General features: G+C 37.3%; 1 protein-coding gene across 6 annotated transcripts in view; it reads left to right on the forward strand.

The window, feature by feature from the left end:
* The window catches only part of LOC139948654 (growth factor receptor-bound protein 14-like), a 61,233-nt gene extending 41,379 nt beyond the window's left edge, over nucleotides 1–19,854 (forward strand). For all 6 annotated transcript variants that reach the window (XM_071946866.1, XM_071946872.1, XM_071946867.1 and 3 more), the window contains 12 exons: nucleotides 1,659–2,014; nucleotides 2,507–2,581; nucleotides 3,803–3,962; nucleotides 4,601–4,722; nucleotides 5,975–6,064; nucleotides 6,969–7,109; nucleotides 7,925–8,035; nucleotides 8,936–9,121; nucleotides 9,718–9,834; nucleotides 10,787–11,003; nucleotides 14,311–14,492; nucleotides 15,318–19,854. In XM_071946866.1, the coding sequence (XP_071802967.1) occupies nucleotides 1,659–2,014; nucleotides 2,507–2,581; nucleotides 3,803–3,962; nucleotides 4,601–4,722; nucleotides 5,975–6,064; nucleotides 6,969–7,109; nucleotides 7,925–8,035; nucleotides 8,936–9,121; nucleotides 9,718–9,834; nucleotides 10,787–11,003; nucleotides 14,311–14,492; nucleotides 15,318–15,458 (1,898 nt within the window). In that variant the 3' untranslated portion in view covers nucleotides 15,459–19,854. The remainder of the gene's footprint in view (nucleotides 1–1,658; nucleotides 2,015–2,506; nucleotides 2,582–3,802; nucleotides 3,963–4,600; nucleotides 4,723–5,974; nucleotides 6,065–6,968; nucleotides 7,110–7,924; nucleotides 8,036–8,935; nucleotides 9,122–9,717; nucleotides 9,835–10,786; nucleotides 11,004–14,310; nucleotides 14,493–15,317) is intronic.
* The last annotated feature ends 362 nt before the right edge of the window (nucleotides 19,855–20,216 follow it).

Here is a 20,216-nt window from a genome sequence, read left to right on the forward strand (position 1 = left end):
CCGTCAAAAAGATTTTTCTTGATTACTTTTACAAGTCTCTCACAAACTACAGCACCGCAGTAATATTAAGGGAAGCTTTCTACCATCATTACCTTCAGGGTCATTCCATGTCAAATCACCCAAAGGTCCCCCCCCCCCTCAAGATTTTCTTGAAACTTTGTCTAAATGTTTCACTATGGCTAAAATGATCACACACCAAAAATTAATTTCATACTCCATATCGTTTCCAAGATATGGCGTCATGAAATTTGCTAAAACTTTCTCTTTTTGTTGGAGCTCCGTGTCCCCCCCAGCCATGTTGCTGGTATGGTTTCCAAATTATGGACTCTTAAAGTTTGAAAAAAAAAGGCATGAGGGCGCTTTTTTGCGATGATGCGCAAGGCAGATCTCCAAAAAGGGAGGCCATATTCCGAACCGATATGGAGTATGAAGTTAACTTTGGGTGTGTGTTCATTTTTGCCATAGTGGAACAGGTAGACAAAATTTTAAGAACATCTGAGAGGATCACCTGGGATTTTTTCTGAATTTTGATTTGACAAGGAATGACTCTTCAAACTGTGCTAAGTTTAATGTAAATCCTTGGACATTGTGTTTTGTGTCGTGCAAAATGTAGGCTACCCAAATCCTTTAAAAAAAAAAAAACAGGAATTGATTTTTATTTTGTGCATGTCCATTTAGACTTGAATGTACATGTAGTGATCTTACAAGTCATCTTATAAGTGCTTGTTGTATAAGGTACAAATATATCACTTCTGCATCCCATATGGAACCAGGCCAAAGCCTGAGGTTGCGAGTAGGATGATGACGTGGTTGGTTGTTTGTTTACCACAAGCGGCATGGCTAACAAATTATTCTCCAGCAAATTTGTACGAGCCATTTGTACAACAAAACCTGTCTATATCCAACTGCGTACAGTTTCAATGGCATTCATTTGCTTTATTGATGAATTAATAAGAAAAAGAGCATCACATTTTTAGAAATGTTAAACTTAAAGTTAGTCTTGAGAACTGCTGTATGAAAACTTTGACGCGGTACATGATTTTCAACCAATGTATTAAATGCTTTGCAGTTTGCCTATTAATGCTTGTATGATGTTGTTTAACCATGGTATGCATTATAGGATATTGGAATGAGATAGTATAGAAATAATCCCATGGCGGTTGACTGCCAGGATTTAGTAGTCAAATTTGCTGGAGAATAAGAACATGGTCCACTAACATTTCTTAACACAATATACTGTCTCATACAGAACTGTGTATATCTTTGAGTATTTCAAATGAATGTCTACAGTGTGAATTAACTAGAGCATGGAATAGACCCTTCCCATGAAATATACTAACTACATTCAAGTATGTGTGCAGACCATATTGGTTGGCAAACGCCACAGAGATGTGCTCTAAGAAAGCGCACAATTGTGTCTGCGTCACACAACCATTAACCTCATACAAAACAGCGCGATGTTTCCTCATTTTGCCAACCCAAATGTGTGTGCGCACGCTTTATGTGCAATGTTTATGTTCATTGGAAGGGTCTATTGCTGATGGTTTTTAAAACTTTGAAACATTGACGGGGATTTATGGACAAAAGAGCTTGGCTCATTGTACTTCATATCTAGTGTTGGCTGAGGTATTAATTTAACGTCTTTTTTGACTCTATAGATGATGTTGATTTGGATGCTTTGATCAATGGTATGAGCACATTCCCATCCTACAATGAAGAGCGCCCTCTATTAGAGAGCATGGAATCGTTGCATCATCATGAAGGCAATGACTGTGAGTGTAGTTCAAAGCGTAGTGGTCACAGCGTATTACACATGGGTCGAATCATTCCCAGACCCAAGCTAGACTGGGCATGGCGAAGCAAGTCATCTGATACACCTGTAGCTGAACATGCCAAGTTGAAACTAAGTACATCATTACCAGAGAGGGGTGAAAGACTTATGACTGAATGTGCTGAGGCAGATGTTCCTAATCCATTTCCAGGACTGAAGACGGCGGGCGTAGGATCAGCAGTGGTTAGTTAGAATTATCAGTTCTAAACAATTACAAAAGCTGCTTTAGAATGAGTTGTGCGTTAGTCTTGGCTTTGCTGTTAACAGATGGTAACAACTTGTGAAGGTTTATTGGTCAAGAACCAATCACATGATGTTATACAAAGACGCATGTTACATGCGCGCTACGCATAACACGCAGAATTGAGGGTAACATGAGTTTTGTTACAACCAGTCTACAATACCTTGATTGTTCCCACTGTTGGTCGATTTCTAGCACTTTGTTCGAAACAGCCCAGGTTTAAAGGGAACAGTGAAGAATTGTTTTTTATTTAATCGACTTTCTGTCTAATTATTTTTTGAAGATGACAACAGAATGCCTACTTCAATATACATGTTGCCGTGTAACAAAAAAAGTGTATTATGTAACATTTTAACAATTAGTTGTCCAATTAAATGTCCTTTACATTGGCATTGTATGAAAGAGTTTATGTGCTTTCATTTTCTCCTGAACAGGAACATTTATATTCAACACAGAAAGGCAAGGATGAGTTGAGATTCCTAAATGGGGACAGAAGTAGTGTAGCCCAGGTAAGAATACAATGTAAGGGCCATGTTGAAAGCTCAGTTAATACTTTCTACGAATGCGAAGCTAATATTGATGTCACATGGCTGTTTTCTTATTGTTTGCCTCTTGCTTTTTTTATGTGTGCTTTTCAGACTCTCTTTCTCTATTTCGTGTATTTCCACTTCACTGCTTATATTTCACTTAAATACCTTTTCAGTTCATGTTTGTTTTGTTGTGTTGTCATTTAGCCTTCAAGAAAGACTCTGCTAGGTCAAAACGTCACACCATTAACTGATTTGTGTATTTATACCATAGGTCTGTTTGGTTGGTAAGCAGTTTGCAACAGCCAATTGTATTCCATTTTTATTTTTATTTGAATGACTTTTTGTGAATTTCCAATTTCCAATCTGTCTGCCACTATGTAGGATATCTGTTGACTTTTTAAACATCCAATTATTGAAACTTCTCTAGGAAAATATCCCCCATTATTTTCATGTAGTAAGTCAAATCAGTTTCCATAATTGCTCTCTTATGAGTTCTATACGATGCAGTGTCTCATTAAATAATCTCATTAGGATTTTTATCAGAAATCTTTGTGTGACATGCAATTTAATGAGGTCTCCTGGCTGCTGATTTGCCACTAACATGATAAGTTACGGCACCACCTTCATGATTTGCCATTACTGTGATAAGTTACGGCATCACCTTCATGATTTGCCATTACTGTGATAAGTTACGGCATCACCTTCATGATTTGCCATTACTGTGATACGGCATCACCTTCATGATTTGCCATTACTGTGATAAGTTACGGCACCACCTTCATGATTTGCCATTACTGTGATAAGTTACAGCATCACCTTCATGATTTGCCATTACTGTGATACGGCATCACCTTCATGACGATGGCCAATCCTACTGTAGTCATTGATGAAATATCTCAACCAACCAAAACGTAAGATTAATACCAAGTACATGTAGACACCGAGATTACCCGGTGGCTAGAGGCATTTCCAATCCTGCCCTGCATTTGTTTTCACAAATTTGTTTTGGGGAAAGTGCCGAGTATACAGTACTTAATAACACACATGCGTGTGTATTGGTAAAACCCCCAAGATTAATCTTCATTATCCCTGATGCAAATTTCCATCCATTAAAGATGCTATTCGTTGACTACAATGTATATGAACAAGATGGGTGACAGTTTTTAAATTGAAGTATTTTTTGTGTATTATTTTGTGTAGCTTCCATTACGAGTAGTTTGTGAGGATGGCACGACCAAACTGTGTGAAGTTCATCCAAGTTTAACCGTTCAAGAAGTGTGTGCATTGATGGTGAATAAAACGCACACTAGTGATGATAAGAGTTGGTCGCTGATTGAAGAACTACCAGAAATGGATCTAGGTTAGTAGAATTTCATTAGATACACTGTCAATAATTAATACCTGACTGCAAAACATTAAGCATCATTATTAGGGTTAATGTTTTTGATAAAATGGAATACGCATTATTTCCCTCTTGACACCCCCCCCCCCCCCATCAAACATATTGCAATTTGCCTTCATATGTTAATTTTTTTTCAATGTTTTTCTAAATTCTCATTTACAAAATTCATTCTCCGTTATATGAATTTACTCTGGGTCCATTTGGTTGGTAAGTTGTTTGCAACAGCTCATTCTATTTTCTCATATGAATTTACAATTAACATTTTAGTGAACATTTCACAGTGAGTGAATTTTGGTCATCACTCAATACATGGTACAGCATATTGGGCCACAGCACCTATGTAAAAGGAGTAGATCTCATAACTCAAACGTCCCCTTATACCTTGCAGGAAAATACATGTTAAAGCGCCTGTAGCGTCACTTAGTGACGGATATGCGCGCTATATAAGAAGCCACTGACATGAAGCTTTAAGAGTAGCGTTGAATACTCCTGCTCCAACATGCAGAATATAACCTGGCTGTATACCTTTATTGCTATTTACATGTTGTTGTTTTACATGAATTAATAAACTGACTATGTTTGTATCTTTGATGTAGAGAGGACGCTAGAAGACCATGAACTTGTGTCTGCAGTGTACAAGACTTGGCCTCAGAACTCCAATAACAAATTCCACTTCAGAAAAGATTTCAGAAAATATGAAATCTTTCAGAATCCTGGGGTAGGTTCATTCCGTTAAAACCACTTAACCACCGAGGTGTGCCTTGGTTCACATCTGGTAAATCTACATCAATTCAATTGTCTGTACCTTAAGTGAGTCTTCAGGATAGTTCTATTCATTTTCACATTGTCATAATGAATTATGTTGAAATAGTTATTAATTTCAAAAATTGATGACATTGAAACTAATGCACTGTGATTCTAATGTCCTGAATTTAAATACTGTCATATCTAGAAACCCATTTTTTAATACTCACAAATGTTGATTTTACACACGGAACAGTTTGTTTAAAAAACAATTATTTGGTGTGGGGGGGGGTGGTGGTACATGTAAGCTAAGCATTTTAAGCATTTGCATTAGAAACATTAACATCCTGGTCTACTTGTCTAGCTTTGGTTTTTGAAGGGGTTGAACTCAGGTGACCCACAAGTTTCTGTACACCATTACCCTTTGGCATAAGAATTAAGGGAGAGTGAACTTTGTACCCCATTAGTGTGCCTTAAGCATACTCCATGAGTTTATTCAACACTTGACTTTAGAGATTGTTACTAAGAGTGTGACCCACTTTCTTTTCAAGAGGTAAGGTCTATTCAGTAACTCATGTCAAACAGTCCACTGATGACACTGGTTAAGATTTGCTTCATTTTATAGTAGATTCGTAGAATTATATAAAGGCAAAATTGCCTAAATATTTAGGTTAATATCTGTTTATATGTGTTGTTACAATACATACTAACAGCATTGCCATAATTGGGATCCACATTTTATTATTTAACTGATTAGATTTTTAACCCATGGTATATTTTGTAAGATAAGACTTAAAGACACTGGACACTATTGGTGATTGTCAAAGACTAGTCTTCACAGTTGGTGTATCTCAACATATGCATAAAATAACAAACCTGTGAAGATTTGAGCTCAATTTGGTCGTCCAAGTTGCGAGTTAATAATGAAAGAAAAAACACCCTCATCATACCATGGTCACACAAAGTACAAAGTTGTGTGCTTTCAGATGCTTGATTTTGAGACCTCCAATTCTAAATCTGAGGTCTCGAAATCAAATTCGTGGAAAATTACTTCTTTCTCGAAAACTACATTACTTCATTTGTTTCATTGTTTCTCACAATGTTTTATACTGTCTGAAACGGGTGTAAGACTGAGGGTGAATCTCTTTGTGAGTAGGGGTGGCTCCGAGAAGAGCCGATTTGTGCTGCTCAATATTTATATTTATATATTTCATACTTTTTTGCAGCAATTTTTCCCTGAGCAAATGCTTGTAGATGAAGATGATGGGGACAGTCCAACACTAAGCAGCAAACGACCCAAAACACCATGGTTACTGGCAAGTACCTCTTATAATGGTCCCCCTTCTAGTCTAGGGTCGTGCTAATATCCCAAAGTATGAAACACATTTGGTTTGATGATCACCCCCTCTAGGTGTTTTCAACAATCTGTATTTGTAGTACCTTTACACAGTATCAGTTGGTAGGAGTCTGGGTACTGAACTTTCATCACAATTCACAATACTACAATGCTTTAAAGGCTTTTGGTACCTTTTGTAGATCAATTATCTTGTATTAATTTACCTATACAAGTTGCAACTTTTTGAGGAAAAAGTGAAAATCATGTTTTCAGGAGAGTCGCGCATGTTTTTTTTAAATGGCTGCCCAACACTTTTTTTATAGAAAACCAGCTGTTCTATTATTCAAAATATGTTTTCATCTGATGAGATCGTTAAAATGTATCTTTTTTTCCCCTGTTAACAAAAGAAGAGACACTTAAAGCCATTGGACCCTTTCGGTAAACAGTGTTGTCCAAGGCCCACACTTTGTGTACCACAACTTCTATATCAAATAAAGAACCTGTGAAATTTTAGGCTCAATCGGTCATCGGAGTCGGGAGAAAACAACGGAAAAACCCACCCTTGTTTCCGCGCATTTCGCTGTGTCATGACATGTGTTTAAAATAAATCCGTAATTCTCGTTAACGAGAATTTATATTGTTTTGCTGTTTTCTCAAAAAGTAAAGCATTTCATGGAATAATATTTCAAGAGAAGTCTTTCACCATTGCCTTCTGTAAACCCTGTAAGTTATTTGTAAATCTGTGAGTTTTTTCTGTTTTTCCGAACCGAAAGGGTCCAATGGCTTTAACATGTTTTGTAATATATTTTTTGGCTCTAAATGTAATTAGACAAATGAACTTATTCTTATCAGATTCTTATTGGCTTTGTTAATCCCTTTGATAGGATTTGTTGTCAACAGCAGATAAGATTCCTGAAATCCAGGGTTACTTGCATGTCAGGGAAGGACATAAGAAGTCCTGGAAGAAGATGTTTTTCATGTTGCGTGAATCAGGGCTTCATTACTCAAGTAAGGGTAATTCAAAGGTCAGTATATACTCATAACTCATTAGCTGTTTTGACTAGCTGCAACAGGTAGTCTTAGTGTTATAATTGTTTATGTTATGGTTTTGCAGTCTCTGGATGTTGATCAGATAAAGCTAGTTCAAACATTGAGACCAACCATATAAGAACTCACTCTGCATTAGTGCAGCTAATAACATTCCACTATTAGCTAAAAAAGTGGTAGTCTCGGCCGATTTTCTACCTTCTGCCCAGGTATTAGTTAAAAAGCAGGACAGTTCTTTTTAGAACTGAGAAGTCTCCCAAGTTCCAAAAATCTACTCTGCAGAAGTAGATTATAAAGCAAGACACGTTCTCAAAAGAACAAAATCTGATGAATTGTCTTAGATTATCTTTGCATTTAGATTCTTACTTGCGTACAGCAAATACGTAACTCTTTCAGTGAAGTATTTTTTTGTGTTTTGAACCTCGCTTCACATTCATTCGTTCATTCATTCATTCATTCAGTAGGCCCCCCTAATGTTTATTTCAATACTGTCATACAATACCATTATGCACATTTATGTCGAAATTACAAAAGCAATAATGAGGTATGATATATAAGGTACACTGGTTCAAGAATAAGCAGCAATTTAGGTATAAGGTAAGCGAGATGCTTTTGTTCCCTAGCCTATGTACAGGTAGATGCAGGAAGTATGAACTGGGCTTAACTAGTACAACTTGTGAATAATATTAGCTTTTCATAATGCATCTGTTATGGTGTGCAAAGAGCCAGCAAGCCAACTTTGTTTGCTTTATGTGAATTGACTTTCAGTATTGTAATATTTTATTTTGGACAGGACCCGAGGCATCTTCATTTCTGTGTGCAATTTAGCGATGTCAACATCTATCAAGTCACAAATGCAAAGAAAAAATATCATGCTCCGACAGACTTCATGTTTTGTACAAAGGTGAATAAACTATTACACAAGCCATTGACTGTACTGTAGGACTAAACTGTAATATGTCAAACCCCCTTTGTTTACCTTAACGACTCTTCACATGCAATCTCTTTAAAGGCACTGGATACTATTGTTAATTACTCAGAATTATTTTTACACGTAGCATCAAAAGCTACTTGGTAACAAGCAATTGAGAGCTGTTGATAAAACATTGTGAGAAATGGCTCCCTTAAATTAACATAGATTATGAGTAACATGTATTTTCTCACCCAATTTTGAAAAATGTTTCAGACGTGAAGCTTTTTTTTTAGGCATCTGAAAGCTCACAAATTTGTGCAAGAATTTTTTTTCTTCTTCATTATTCACTTGAACTTTGATGACTGATCGAGTCCAAATTTTCACAGATTTTTTACTTTATGCATACATTGGGATCCACTGGTCTTTAACAATGACCAAACGTGTCCAGTGACTTTAAAGATGTGATATAATTCTGTAGTTTTGTTGAAGAAAATTAAAGGAACATTGTATTCAATGCACACTGATTCTAACATGCACAGAAAGTGTTGATATTTAATCACTGTGGATGGAGAGAGAGGTGTTTAAAAAAGTAGTTCTCTCTTTACGTCTTGAAAATGTGGACCTCCTAGCACCCCGTTATAGTTCATGAAACTTATTGGTCTTTTGTAAGGTTTAAATATTATGCTGACATCATGAAACCAAGTTGCGAAGACTTTATAGTTTTAGGTTTTTTTTCTTCTTTTTTTTTCTTCTTTATAAATAAGACAGAAATGTGTGAGCATTTTGTCAGTGATGTTGTGGGTATTTAAGTTCTTTTGAATGGGTGGTATTGTATTGGTAAATGTTGATTATGCTAATAACTTTATTATTGTCTGATTCTTTTTTTTCCAGCCATGCAAAGGAAAATGTGAATTGAAAGACATGAAGTATTTTTGTACTGAGAGTGAACGATCACGTCAGTGTTGGTTGGCTACAATGCGGCTTGTTAAATACGGAGCATTATTACGAGAAAACTACAACAGCGCCATGCACAGAACAGCCAAGAGCAAAGTACTGGACTCAGATAATGCAATCAAGGTATAAAGCCAGGGTCACACATTTGGAATTCGAATGCGATAAGATTTTTGATAGAGTTGAGCACAATTCAACTGATGTTATTTATTTGTTGTGAATTTGTGACGTAAATTTGTGTATAGCATTGGCATTCACAGGAAGATATGAACCGGGCGTAATGCTAATGGATTGAAAGTCAAGCTGACTCATGGAAAATCAAAGTTTGATTTTATTTTTTCCTCGCAAGTTGGGATTTTTTATTTAATGCATGAACATTCTCAAACTATTACTATGTATTTCGTTTACATAAAATTTCCATAACCATACGCAAGTACCCATAAATACTGAGGAACATCGCAACTAAGATAGCTAGTGTAACCTGTTAAAAGCTACATGGACTTAAAATGACTGGAAAGTGTACAGAAATGTTAAGGGAAAACTATGCTCAGATTCATTGTACAAAATAGAGTAGGAGTGCATTCAAAAATAAATGAAGAGCCTAAGCCGGGTTAGAGTGTAGTTTTTCTCATGAAACTTTTTTGTTACCTGGTGTTTTTAGTTTGAGATATTTATTGAAACAAATGTTAAAATCTTATCAACTGCGTGTTTCTTTTGATCAGGACTTGAAAAATTGCACGGAACGAGCCGCAATGGATTTCTCAGGTAACCAAGGCCGTGTTATTGATAATCCAAGTGAAGCCATCGCCATAGCAAGGCAGGAGGGATTCAATTGGAGGGTAAGCATTAACCACCCTCCTCCCCTGATATCCCACCGTCTACTGACACGCCCCCACTACACAGGGCTTTTTCACACAATGGGCAACCCACACAATAGCCCTGAGCCAACCAACCAGAGGTGTCATTTGATCAGGATGAGAACCAATCAGAGCAGTGACTGACGGCATTTCTCACTTTGAATCTATGTTAGCAGCGAGGATAGTTACGATCCATGCCTTGCTAGTATTTCACCACCTGATGTTACAGGCCATGAATTACACACAGACCACAGAGGCCATTGTGAAGAATCTGTTTTATGTGCGTGGATTGTGTGTACGCGCGCGCGCTTAGAAATAGATTACGCGCGCGCACTTAGAATTAGATTATGCGCCGTTACTAATAGCTATGGATTGGCGTACGCGCGCACCCAACACACGGAAGCCAGCTGGTTATATACAGCTCCAGCTGGTCATTATCAACCGTTTAAACACCCCAACGTGATGTGCTCTCCACCAATAGGAGTAGCGGAACTGTCTGGGGTATTTATGAATGTTGGTTTACCCTGGATTGAGTTGAACACTACCCACTTTTCAGAACCTTCACTTCATTACAGACATTGTTTAATGGGCTCTCTTTCATAGAGCTGCTTAGCGGCTGATTTTGTGCTTACTGTATGATTTCCAATTCATAGCGCTGCTAACCTTAAGCACACGAAAAGCAAGCTAACCTTCCGGTGCTTACTGCGTGCAAAAGGTGTAACAATACAAATCCATGGTGAACGCTCAAAATGGGCACCTAAAATGAAATACATTTACACATACATGTACCTTAGCAAATTTGCTTCTGATGTAAGCACAAAAATCTGCTTGAAGTTGGGCCATTTATTATTGCACTAGAAACATTGATACAGACATACGTTGTACAGACTAAGCAATTCATGATCGGTTTGCTATCCCATTTGTTTATTTCTAGAAACGAGGTGGCCAGCGCTCATTTGAAGGGCCCTCTTTGACTAGTCCAAGACAAGCTACAGCTGGGAGTCCACGCTTTGTATTCAATCCTTTACATACTGCAGGTACCAACAGTCCACAACCAAGCAGTCCTAGACACAATGGTGGCAGTCCAAGAGGAGTCTTACATCATAGTGCAAGCGTCCCTTCTGGTCATAGAGTTGGTGGATTCAGCTCAGGTTAGTGTAGTTTAGGGCGCTTGAGGCAAACCAGTCAGGATCAAATTACGTTAAGGGTCATTCCGTGTCAATTCAACACGCTTTTGGACCTGACCTTCACGGATTTAAATGAAATTCGGTGTGCTGATTGGACTCCCTGAGAAATGCCCAAATCCCAAATTTTATGTGATTCGGATCATTATTTTGGGAGATACAGGTTAACGAACTTTTGACTAATTAGCATGACCTGCTATGTTTGGACAATCATATCTCCAAAAGTAAAACACCTACCGAGATAATATTTACATCATTTTGAAGCTCTTGACATGGCCCACATTTGATAACATAAAATCAAAAAATTTCCACGCACCACTGAAAAAATACGCAAAAATTTGACCTTTGACCTTGACCTGCGAAAATGCGTAATTTTCAAAATGCGTAATTTTTTTTTTAATGCAAGTTTAAAATGTAAGCAACAATAATCTGAAAAATTGTGATGGGCACTCTTACAGCTTTTTTGTTATGATTTTTTTAACAAGGCCAAAACCATAAAAACGCATTGTACATGTACATATACATACATGTACATATACAGTGTAATGTGTAGTAATGTGTACATGATACATTAGAAATTCAAAGATAATCATTCACCTTTCGAGTTTCACATTTTGATGTATAGTACGAACACAAACTAAATGCATTCCACTAGATCCGGCAAGGATGCACTGCTTCAGCCCAAGTTCAGCAAATTTTCAGCAAAACTTTCAGGAGGATGTTCCTTGAAAAGTTCAAACACTTCTTTCAGATACAAAGATCAAAATGTTTCTGGAGATGTTTCTTCTCACCATCAACAGTAACCGATACAAAGTCTTTCATCCCTGGCATTTGTCTGCTGACAGACTCGAACAAGTAAAAGTCTCTCACAGTTTGCACCATTTTTGATGAAAGAGATTTCCAGCTCTAGGATTTGGAATGGAAAGGATTCCCTGCTAATTCACCAGTTTCTTTGATTTTCTTGGCATGTAGTTTGATGCTCCAAATTCATCTGCTATTCTTTTTACACTCCAACTCACTGCTAAGACACTCAAGACATGAATTTTTTCACTTTTCTTGGTCAAGGAATTAAACTTTTGTTTCAACTGAGTTATCATCTCACTTTCATCGTCACCGAACTATTTTCCTGTAGCAGTTTCCAGTTTCTGCTTAATTGTTGTCTCTATTTTCTCAACCTTGTTTTCCATGTAACTTCCATGAGCTTTCTTCTTACTTATGATAGGAGATACACCAATAATTGTCATAGCCTCATTGATAGTGTTAATGTCGGTATTTGGCTGCACTAAAACATCCTGATGTGCAGATGTCATTGATGGTCCCTTAACTTCTGGATCACTTCTAAAACTTTCAGTTGTTGGGAGTATTTTCTCAGGCGAAAGTTCAGATATCTACTTGCGACAGCCGGTGCTGTGTGCTCAAGTGAAATAAAGACTTGGATGCTCCAGTATAAACCTAAACGATACCTGCCTTAAGCCTGCTTTTTTTTCTTGCTTTGTGATTTAAATGGGTCACAACACATTTTTCTCTATGATCATGACTTGACTTTTAAAGGACTAAATAAAGCTTTTAAAGCACTAAATGTGAATACTCTGTACACTGTACATTGTATAACATGTATACAGTATGTCGGATACACATATTAAATTAAGGGATGAAATGAATTAGCTCATTAAGTCATGTCATGAAATAGACTTTTGGACTCCATATTATTACCAGGGTGACATGGTTTTTAATGTGTGTGTACACACTACCACACAATATTCTGTACACTGTACATTGTGTATGTTGTACAATGCGTTTTTATGGTTTTGGCCTTGATAGCCAATGTTCAGAAAATCATTTAAAAAAAACTGTAAAAGCGCCCATCACAATTTTTCAGAATAATGTTGCTTACATCTTAAACTTGCATTTAAAAAAAAATTGCGCATTTTGAAAAATACGCATTTTCGTAAATCAAGGTAAAAGGTCAAATTTTTGCGTATTTTTTCGGTGGTGCGTGGACATTTTTTGGTTTTATGTTTTCAAATGTGGGCCATGTCAAGAGCTTCAAAACGATGTAAATATTATCTTTGTAGGTGTTTTACTTTTGGAGATATGATTGTCCAAACATAGCAGGTCATGCTAATTAGTCAAAAGTTCGTTAACCCGTATCTCCCAAAATAATGATTCGAATTACATAAAATTTGGGATTTAGGCATTTCTCAGCGAGTCCAATCAGCACACCGAATTTCATTTAAATCCGTGAAGGTCAGGTCCAAAAGCGTGTTGAATTGACACGGAATGACCCTTAAGGAGAATGGACAAGAAAGTGTTGATTCATGGATAGAATGTACAAGCCGAAGGCAAGTACATCATCATCACCAATGCGTTCTGCTGCCGAGTGCCACATCTGCCCAGCCCAGGACTCAAAGTCTGCCCCCAGTTGGCCTACCCAGGTGCTGCGAGGTCGGCCGCTTGGCCTCTTCCAGGCTGGGCAGGGGCAGGATCCTCCCCCGTGCTTCCACGCTCAGCTTGAGGGCCATATGGGTAGGTGTATCCTCTGGGAGCCGTCTGACATGGCCAAAGAGGGAATGACGTCTCAGGGAGATGGTCACACGGATGTCCTCGATGTCAGTGGTCTCCGAGATTGTTGTGTTAGTTATGAAATCAGACCACCTGACACCCGGAATGCATCGTTGACAGCTGAGGCTGAAGGCTTGGAGCCTTCGTGTGTTATCAGCTCGAAGTGTCCATCTTCCTGAGCCTAGAGTAGGATGGCGAGGGCACAGGTCGTAAATACCCTCAGCTTGGTTGTGAGCTTGAGGCGTTTGTTCCTCCAGACACGGTATAATTGGCCGAAGGTGGATGGGGCAAGCCCAAGACGTCAAGTACATTGTAGTCACAAATCAACATTTAAGAGTCTATTCTCTAACTTAAACTTTTCTCATTATACTTTTCAACTTGGAAAGACATTCATTTTCAAGATGATACTTTAGTTTGTAATGAAACTAAAGTTGAGTATGCATTTGTCATAAATCTTTTTGTCATTTCTACACTTTCATCAAGAGTGACATAACATCAAAGTAATAGTCAGAGAACAATATTCTCACTTGTATTATTTTCATACAAAATATCAACCACCCTCATACAGGTACTCATTTATACCTCTGGGTGATGAAGAGAAGCAGAAGTAAAGTATCTTGCTCATTGACACAAGTGTCATGACAACCTAAAGTAAAAATAACACTCAATGTAGACTATCAAAATGTTTTGTAATCTTGCTTGTAACTTGCAGGTATTCATATGACTCAGCCGTGGTTTCACAGTGGACTAACCCGTGAGCAAACACATGAGTTGTTTGCCAAGAAAGGAATGGTGGATGGGATGTTCATCATTAGAGAATCACAGAGAATACCTGCTGCATATGTGTTGTCCTTCAGCTTCAATCAAAAAGTTAAACACTACCAAATTAACGCTGTAAGCAAACTGTATTTACTTCAGTATCACTCGTTCAGCTTGTACTTAACTCCTTCTAATATCATTTCTTTAACAAACTCTCTACTGTTTGTTCTTATAGTATCCAACATGTCCACCTTTTGTTTGAATTCCTCAGTAAAGGCACTGGACACTTTCGGTAAAAATAATTGTTAGAATCAGAAACTTACTTGGTAGCAAGCAATGGGGAGCTGTTGGTATTATAAAATATTGTGAGAACCGGCTCCCTCTGAAGTAGTGTAATGTTTAAGAAAGAGGTCATTTCTCACTCAAAAAATAAAAGACTTCCGGCCTGAAGGCTAATAGTAGGCATTCTTTTCTGAAGCAATTACAGAATTAAGTTGAGTTATACCTTGAAATTTAGCATACTTAAACCTTAAGGTAAAGACAGAGCTAAATCAATGATTCAAGATGACTTCATAGCCAATCATTTACATTATAAAGGGTCCAGGTTCTGTATAAGCCCATGCCTTTTCCTAGTGCCCTCCTCATATCACTCGTTGTTCTTATTTCTTGTATATTTCATGATTATTTATTGTGATATTTGGAAATAAAAAAACAAACAAACAAACAAAATTACATTAAACCAAAGTTATTAAACTCTTTCAAGAGAATGCACCTACATTGTACACATCATTGGAAAGGTCTTCAAAAACTGAACAAACAATGCACACATGTGACCCAATTTTGACCTTGTCTTCAAGATCAAAACCAGAATTTGAAGCAGCAATTGTTTGCTAAACATTCATTGTTTATACATCATATTCTGAATGTGATTTATGTATGACTCTTTATTCTGAATTTCAGATTGATACTGGAGGTCAAATCTTTTATACACTTGATGACGGGAATACCAAGTTCACTGACCTTGTTCAGCTTGTGGACTTCTACACAGTGAATGCCGTAGGTCTGCCAACACCATTACTGCATGCATGTTCCAGAATGTAATTGTATTTATTGTCATGTAATCATATTATTAATACATAACATATTGACTCCATAGAGGGTTGGAGTATTGCTTAACTGTTATACAGATACAAAATAAGGAAACTACTTAAGGTAGTTTCTAATGAGCCAACGTGTTAGGTTTGAATACTGTCCAGTACAAACATGTACTTGATGACCACAAGTTACCATTCAAATTTGAAATCCTCTACCGAGAAAGTTGCTACATGTCACATGATAAGGGGCAAGCTTTTGAAACGGGGAACACCCAGACACAATTCTGAATGAATGTGCACGGTACACTAGGGTTTGCTCATCTGGAGGTTCCTATGCAAAGGCCTGCCCCGAACCATTTGACTTAGTAACTGTCTCTATTTATAGTCATTGTAACTAAGCAAGTCAATGTGCCAGACATTATACAAATCTAATTCGCAAATGGCTTATTTGGGTACTTGTTGGTTGTTGTAATTAAGTGCATTTGAAACTGCATTGGAAACGATGAACAGAATGTATGTACATGTATAGTGATCTAGATCCAGCTATAAGAAGATATCAATCATGCTATGATCTTACATTTCCACATGGTAGTTTCTTACATTTACCTTTTATCAAGAATTATGTCCAGTTTAAACATTTGCAAAAATGTATATATATTTTTTATAGCCTCATGACCGCTAGAATTTATTATCAAAAATAGGTTAAAGACTTATTTATTATGTGTTTGTTTACCGTTTAGTTGTAACTTTTTACACCAGTTGAACTTCCAAAATTGAAATAATGATTGAAACACTTTGACTCTGGCCTGAGGATTAAGCAAACCTAACTGCCTCTGGCTGCTACACTTTGACTCTGGCCTGAGGATTTAGCAAACCTTACTGCCTTCTGGCTGCTACATCTTTGACTCCAGCCTGAGGATTTAGCAAACCTAACTGCCCTCTGACTGCTACACTTTGACTCTGGCCTGAGGATTTAGCAAACCTAACTGCCCTCTGGCTGCTACATCTTTGACTCCAGCCTGAGGATTTAGCAAACCTTACTGCCTTCTGGCTGCTACACTTTGACTCTGGCCTGAGGATTTAGCAAACCTAACTGCCTTCTGGCTGCTACACTTTGACTCTGGCCTGGAGGATTTAGCAAACCTAACTGCCTTCTGACTGCTACACTTTGACTCTGGCCTGAGGATTTAGCAAACCTAACTGCCTTCTGGCTGCTACACTTTGACTCTGGCCTGAGGATTTAGCAAACCTAACTGCCCTATGACTGCTACACTTTGACTCTGGCCTGAGGATTTAGCAAACCTAATTGCCCTCTGGCTGCTACACTTTGACTCTGGCCTGAGGATTTAGCAAACCTTACTGCCTTCTGGCTGCTACATCTTTGTGGGAAAACAAACATCAGCAAGTAATATTTAGCCAATTCTATTTTTGGTCTTTTGAACTAAATGTTCTCGCCAGTATTATTTGTGAATTAAAATAAAAACAAACATAAAGGCAGGGATCTCGCCCTACTCCAAAAAGCTTGAATTTGCGTGCAAGCTATGCAGGTTCACAAGTTCAATGGATCAACATTCAATAAATCAGAGTTATGTATGAAAGGGTTATATGTGATATTTGTTTACCTTGTTGAATTCATGGTATTATCCTCAATCAGTGCAGTATGAATATTAACACCCTCCATCTGTCCATACTGCATAGACTTTAGTCAATACATTTATTGTTTCTCCAATGTACGCATCAAACACTCACAGACTTGAGTAGTGGGAAATGGCAAAGTGTGGAGAGCAGGGCCCATAGTTTTATAAAGCTGTCAAGCCAAAATTACTGCTTGACATACTTCTTTGCTAAGCAAACATTGCACTGGGACCAGTTGTCCCCAGATGTTATGAACTGATTAAAAATGGTTGGTGTTTGGTAAGCGTGGTCCAGCAGTCATTGTGTTAGTTGATTGCCCAAAACACTTTGAGTCAATTCAATGAACGTGACTCAAGATACAGATATAGCTCCTGGATGTTACTTAGGGACTTGTTGTTGCCTTGGATCGGGCGAGTTGGTCTATGAAAAATGCTTTAAACCATTCATTATGAAATGCATATGGTTAGAAAGATGTCTTCAAAGTAGAATTAATAATCCACACAAATATGTCTCTAAAGTGCATGACTGTCCTTATACGTTGTTGACTAACACGGCACTCTATTGGGGTCAAAATTAAAAAAATGGCTGACCTTGTTAATATGCAAAGTGAAGAAAAACCATGCAGTTTTGAGTCCTGATATTTGTGTGGATATTTTTTTTACTTTTAAAACATCTTTCCAACCATATGCATTTTCAAAACAATCAGTTTCAAGCGTTTTTCATGGACAACTCGCCCGATCCAAGGCAATGTTACCCATTTACTTAGAGATGCAAAACAAACTGTTGCCAATTTAAGTTAAGAATGGGCTACAACAGTTAATGGACAAAAGCTTTTAACTAAACATTTGAAGGGATAGTTAGAAGAAGTATTGACTTAATCTAATTTGAATCTGTTACTCATGGTTTTGATTATTTTTTTATTTCCATCAGCGAAGACCTTGGTGTCCCTTCCTTTTTATGCGCTTGCATATTACAAAGAGTTGTAATGAACCTACAATGACAATTGGTACATTTTAAACAAATATGTATATACTTGTATTGTGTGGGATTCATGTACTTGTATATGTAGTTTTGGTACAATTGTGGATACAAAATTTACATATTGTTATGTTTTGATTTCTTAAAAGTATGTACACGAAGTATAGCTTTCATTTAGCTTTCAAGAAATGGAAGAACTAGATTATTTTTTGACTGCTGTATTGTTTCAAAGTTAAGAAGATGTTTCATGTGACAGCATTGGGAAGAATTAACAGAGCTTCTGATCATTTCTTATGTTAATTGTTAGCTGAATGCTTTCGAGAAACCATTTCTGCGGGTAAATGTGATATTAACTACATCGCGTACCATTTCTTATGTTAATTGTTAGCTGAATGCTGTCAAGAAACCATTACTCCTGGTAAATGTGATATTAACTACATTGCCTACCATTTCTTATGTTAATTGTTAGCTGAATGCTGTCAAGAAACCATTACTGCTGATAAATGTGATATTAACTACATCGCATACCATTTCTTATGTTAATTGTTAGCTGAATGCTGTCAAGAAACCATTACTGCTGGTGAATGTGATATTAACTACATCGCGTACCATTTCTTATGCTAATTGTTAGCTGAATGCTGTCAAGAAACCATTACTGCTGGACATCACGAACTGCACTCAAAGGCACTGGACACTATTGGTAATTACTCAAAATAATGTTTAATATTGAAACTGACTTGGTAACAAGCAATGGAGCTGTTGACAGAATAAAACACTGTGAGAAACGGCTCCTCTGTAGTTTGAGAAAGATGTAATCTCTTACCAAAATAATACAAGAGTTCGGGTACAACAAGGCTGTTTATTTTTCTTTGATTATTTTCTTGCAATTTTGATGACTAGTTATGAGGCCAAATGTTAACAGGTTTGTTATTTAATGCATATGTTTGGGTAAACCAAGTGACAATTAACAAAAGTGTTTACAAGAAACTATGAGAGTGCACTTGTGGCCAGGAAAATGTCTGCCATTTTTGAGATCTGACATGGGAGAATTTAGGTTAAATTGTACTCAAATGAATGTTAACTGTAGAGCAGCAAAGATATTGGCACAAGCAATGTGTTGTCAAGCCCTTATATCACACTATAATATTCCCTGGGAATTAACAGCAAGCAGTTTCACACTTCAGACTGCTGTACCCTCCGTCTGCCCCGGCAAATGGGCATAAACCCGGGGAAAAGTAAACCGGAGCAAGTGGTAAAATCTCAGGGATATTCTTGAAACAAGCAGCCTAAACCCTGTGGAATAGGGACCTTAATGGGGTAAATGTGAACCAGGGCTGTATGACTCTTACCAAATAGTCATATTGACAAAATTGAGGCTATGTCAGCAAGGAAGGGTGGACTAGAATTCGACTTGATAATCTGACATACATATAAACAGTTCAATATGTAGATCGTGTTTTTCCCAAGTGTCTGGTCATTTATTTAAACAATCAAAAAATGTTTCAAAGTGTTTCTTTTTTCACCTTTGCTTCTTTGCAAATTTCATATATTCATGCCTAAAATTTGTCAGACTTGTTTTCAAAGTATATTTGAAAGTAAACACAACCTGAGTTAAGTTTGAGTAAAAATAGTGTTTAATGCAAAATTACAAGTGTACTTAACCTGTTCATAAATTGTTTATTTGGCTCAGTGTACATGTTAAATGGTATTGAAACTTGTTTATGAGTATATATTGTACATATTGTATTTTTAAAGGAACTTAAATCATACATAAAAACAGTTGATTTCAAGCAGTGATTTGAGTAATGTAATTAGTAACCGATCATTGTTGTAACTTGTCACAGGGGTGTGGTATTAAGTGAAGTACTACTAGTAAAATAGCAACAAATATGTAAGTATGGAATTGTGTGTGTTCCTTGATGTGTATTTTCATTTGTACTTGCTGAATGATGGCAGGCTCGCACAGGGTACCAGTATTTCGTGGTTCCCAGACGCTCGGACATGTGATTTGAACACAAAGCACGATTCGCGTGTTTGTTTTTCTTTCTATGATGAACGGACTTGTGCAGATAGTGTGTTTTTCACCCACGTTCGTCCTGGAAAAAGAAATAATATCAATGATTCCGGACCCACAATGCACTGCACATCTGTG

This window comes from Asterias amurensis, chromosome 16, assembly GCF_032118995.1.
Source record: "Asterias amurensis chromosome 16, ASM3211899v1".
NCBI classification, from domain to species: domain Eukaryota; kingdom Metazoa; phylum Echinodermata; class Asteroidea; order Forcipulatida; family Asteriidae; genus Asterias; species Asterias amurensis.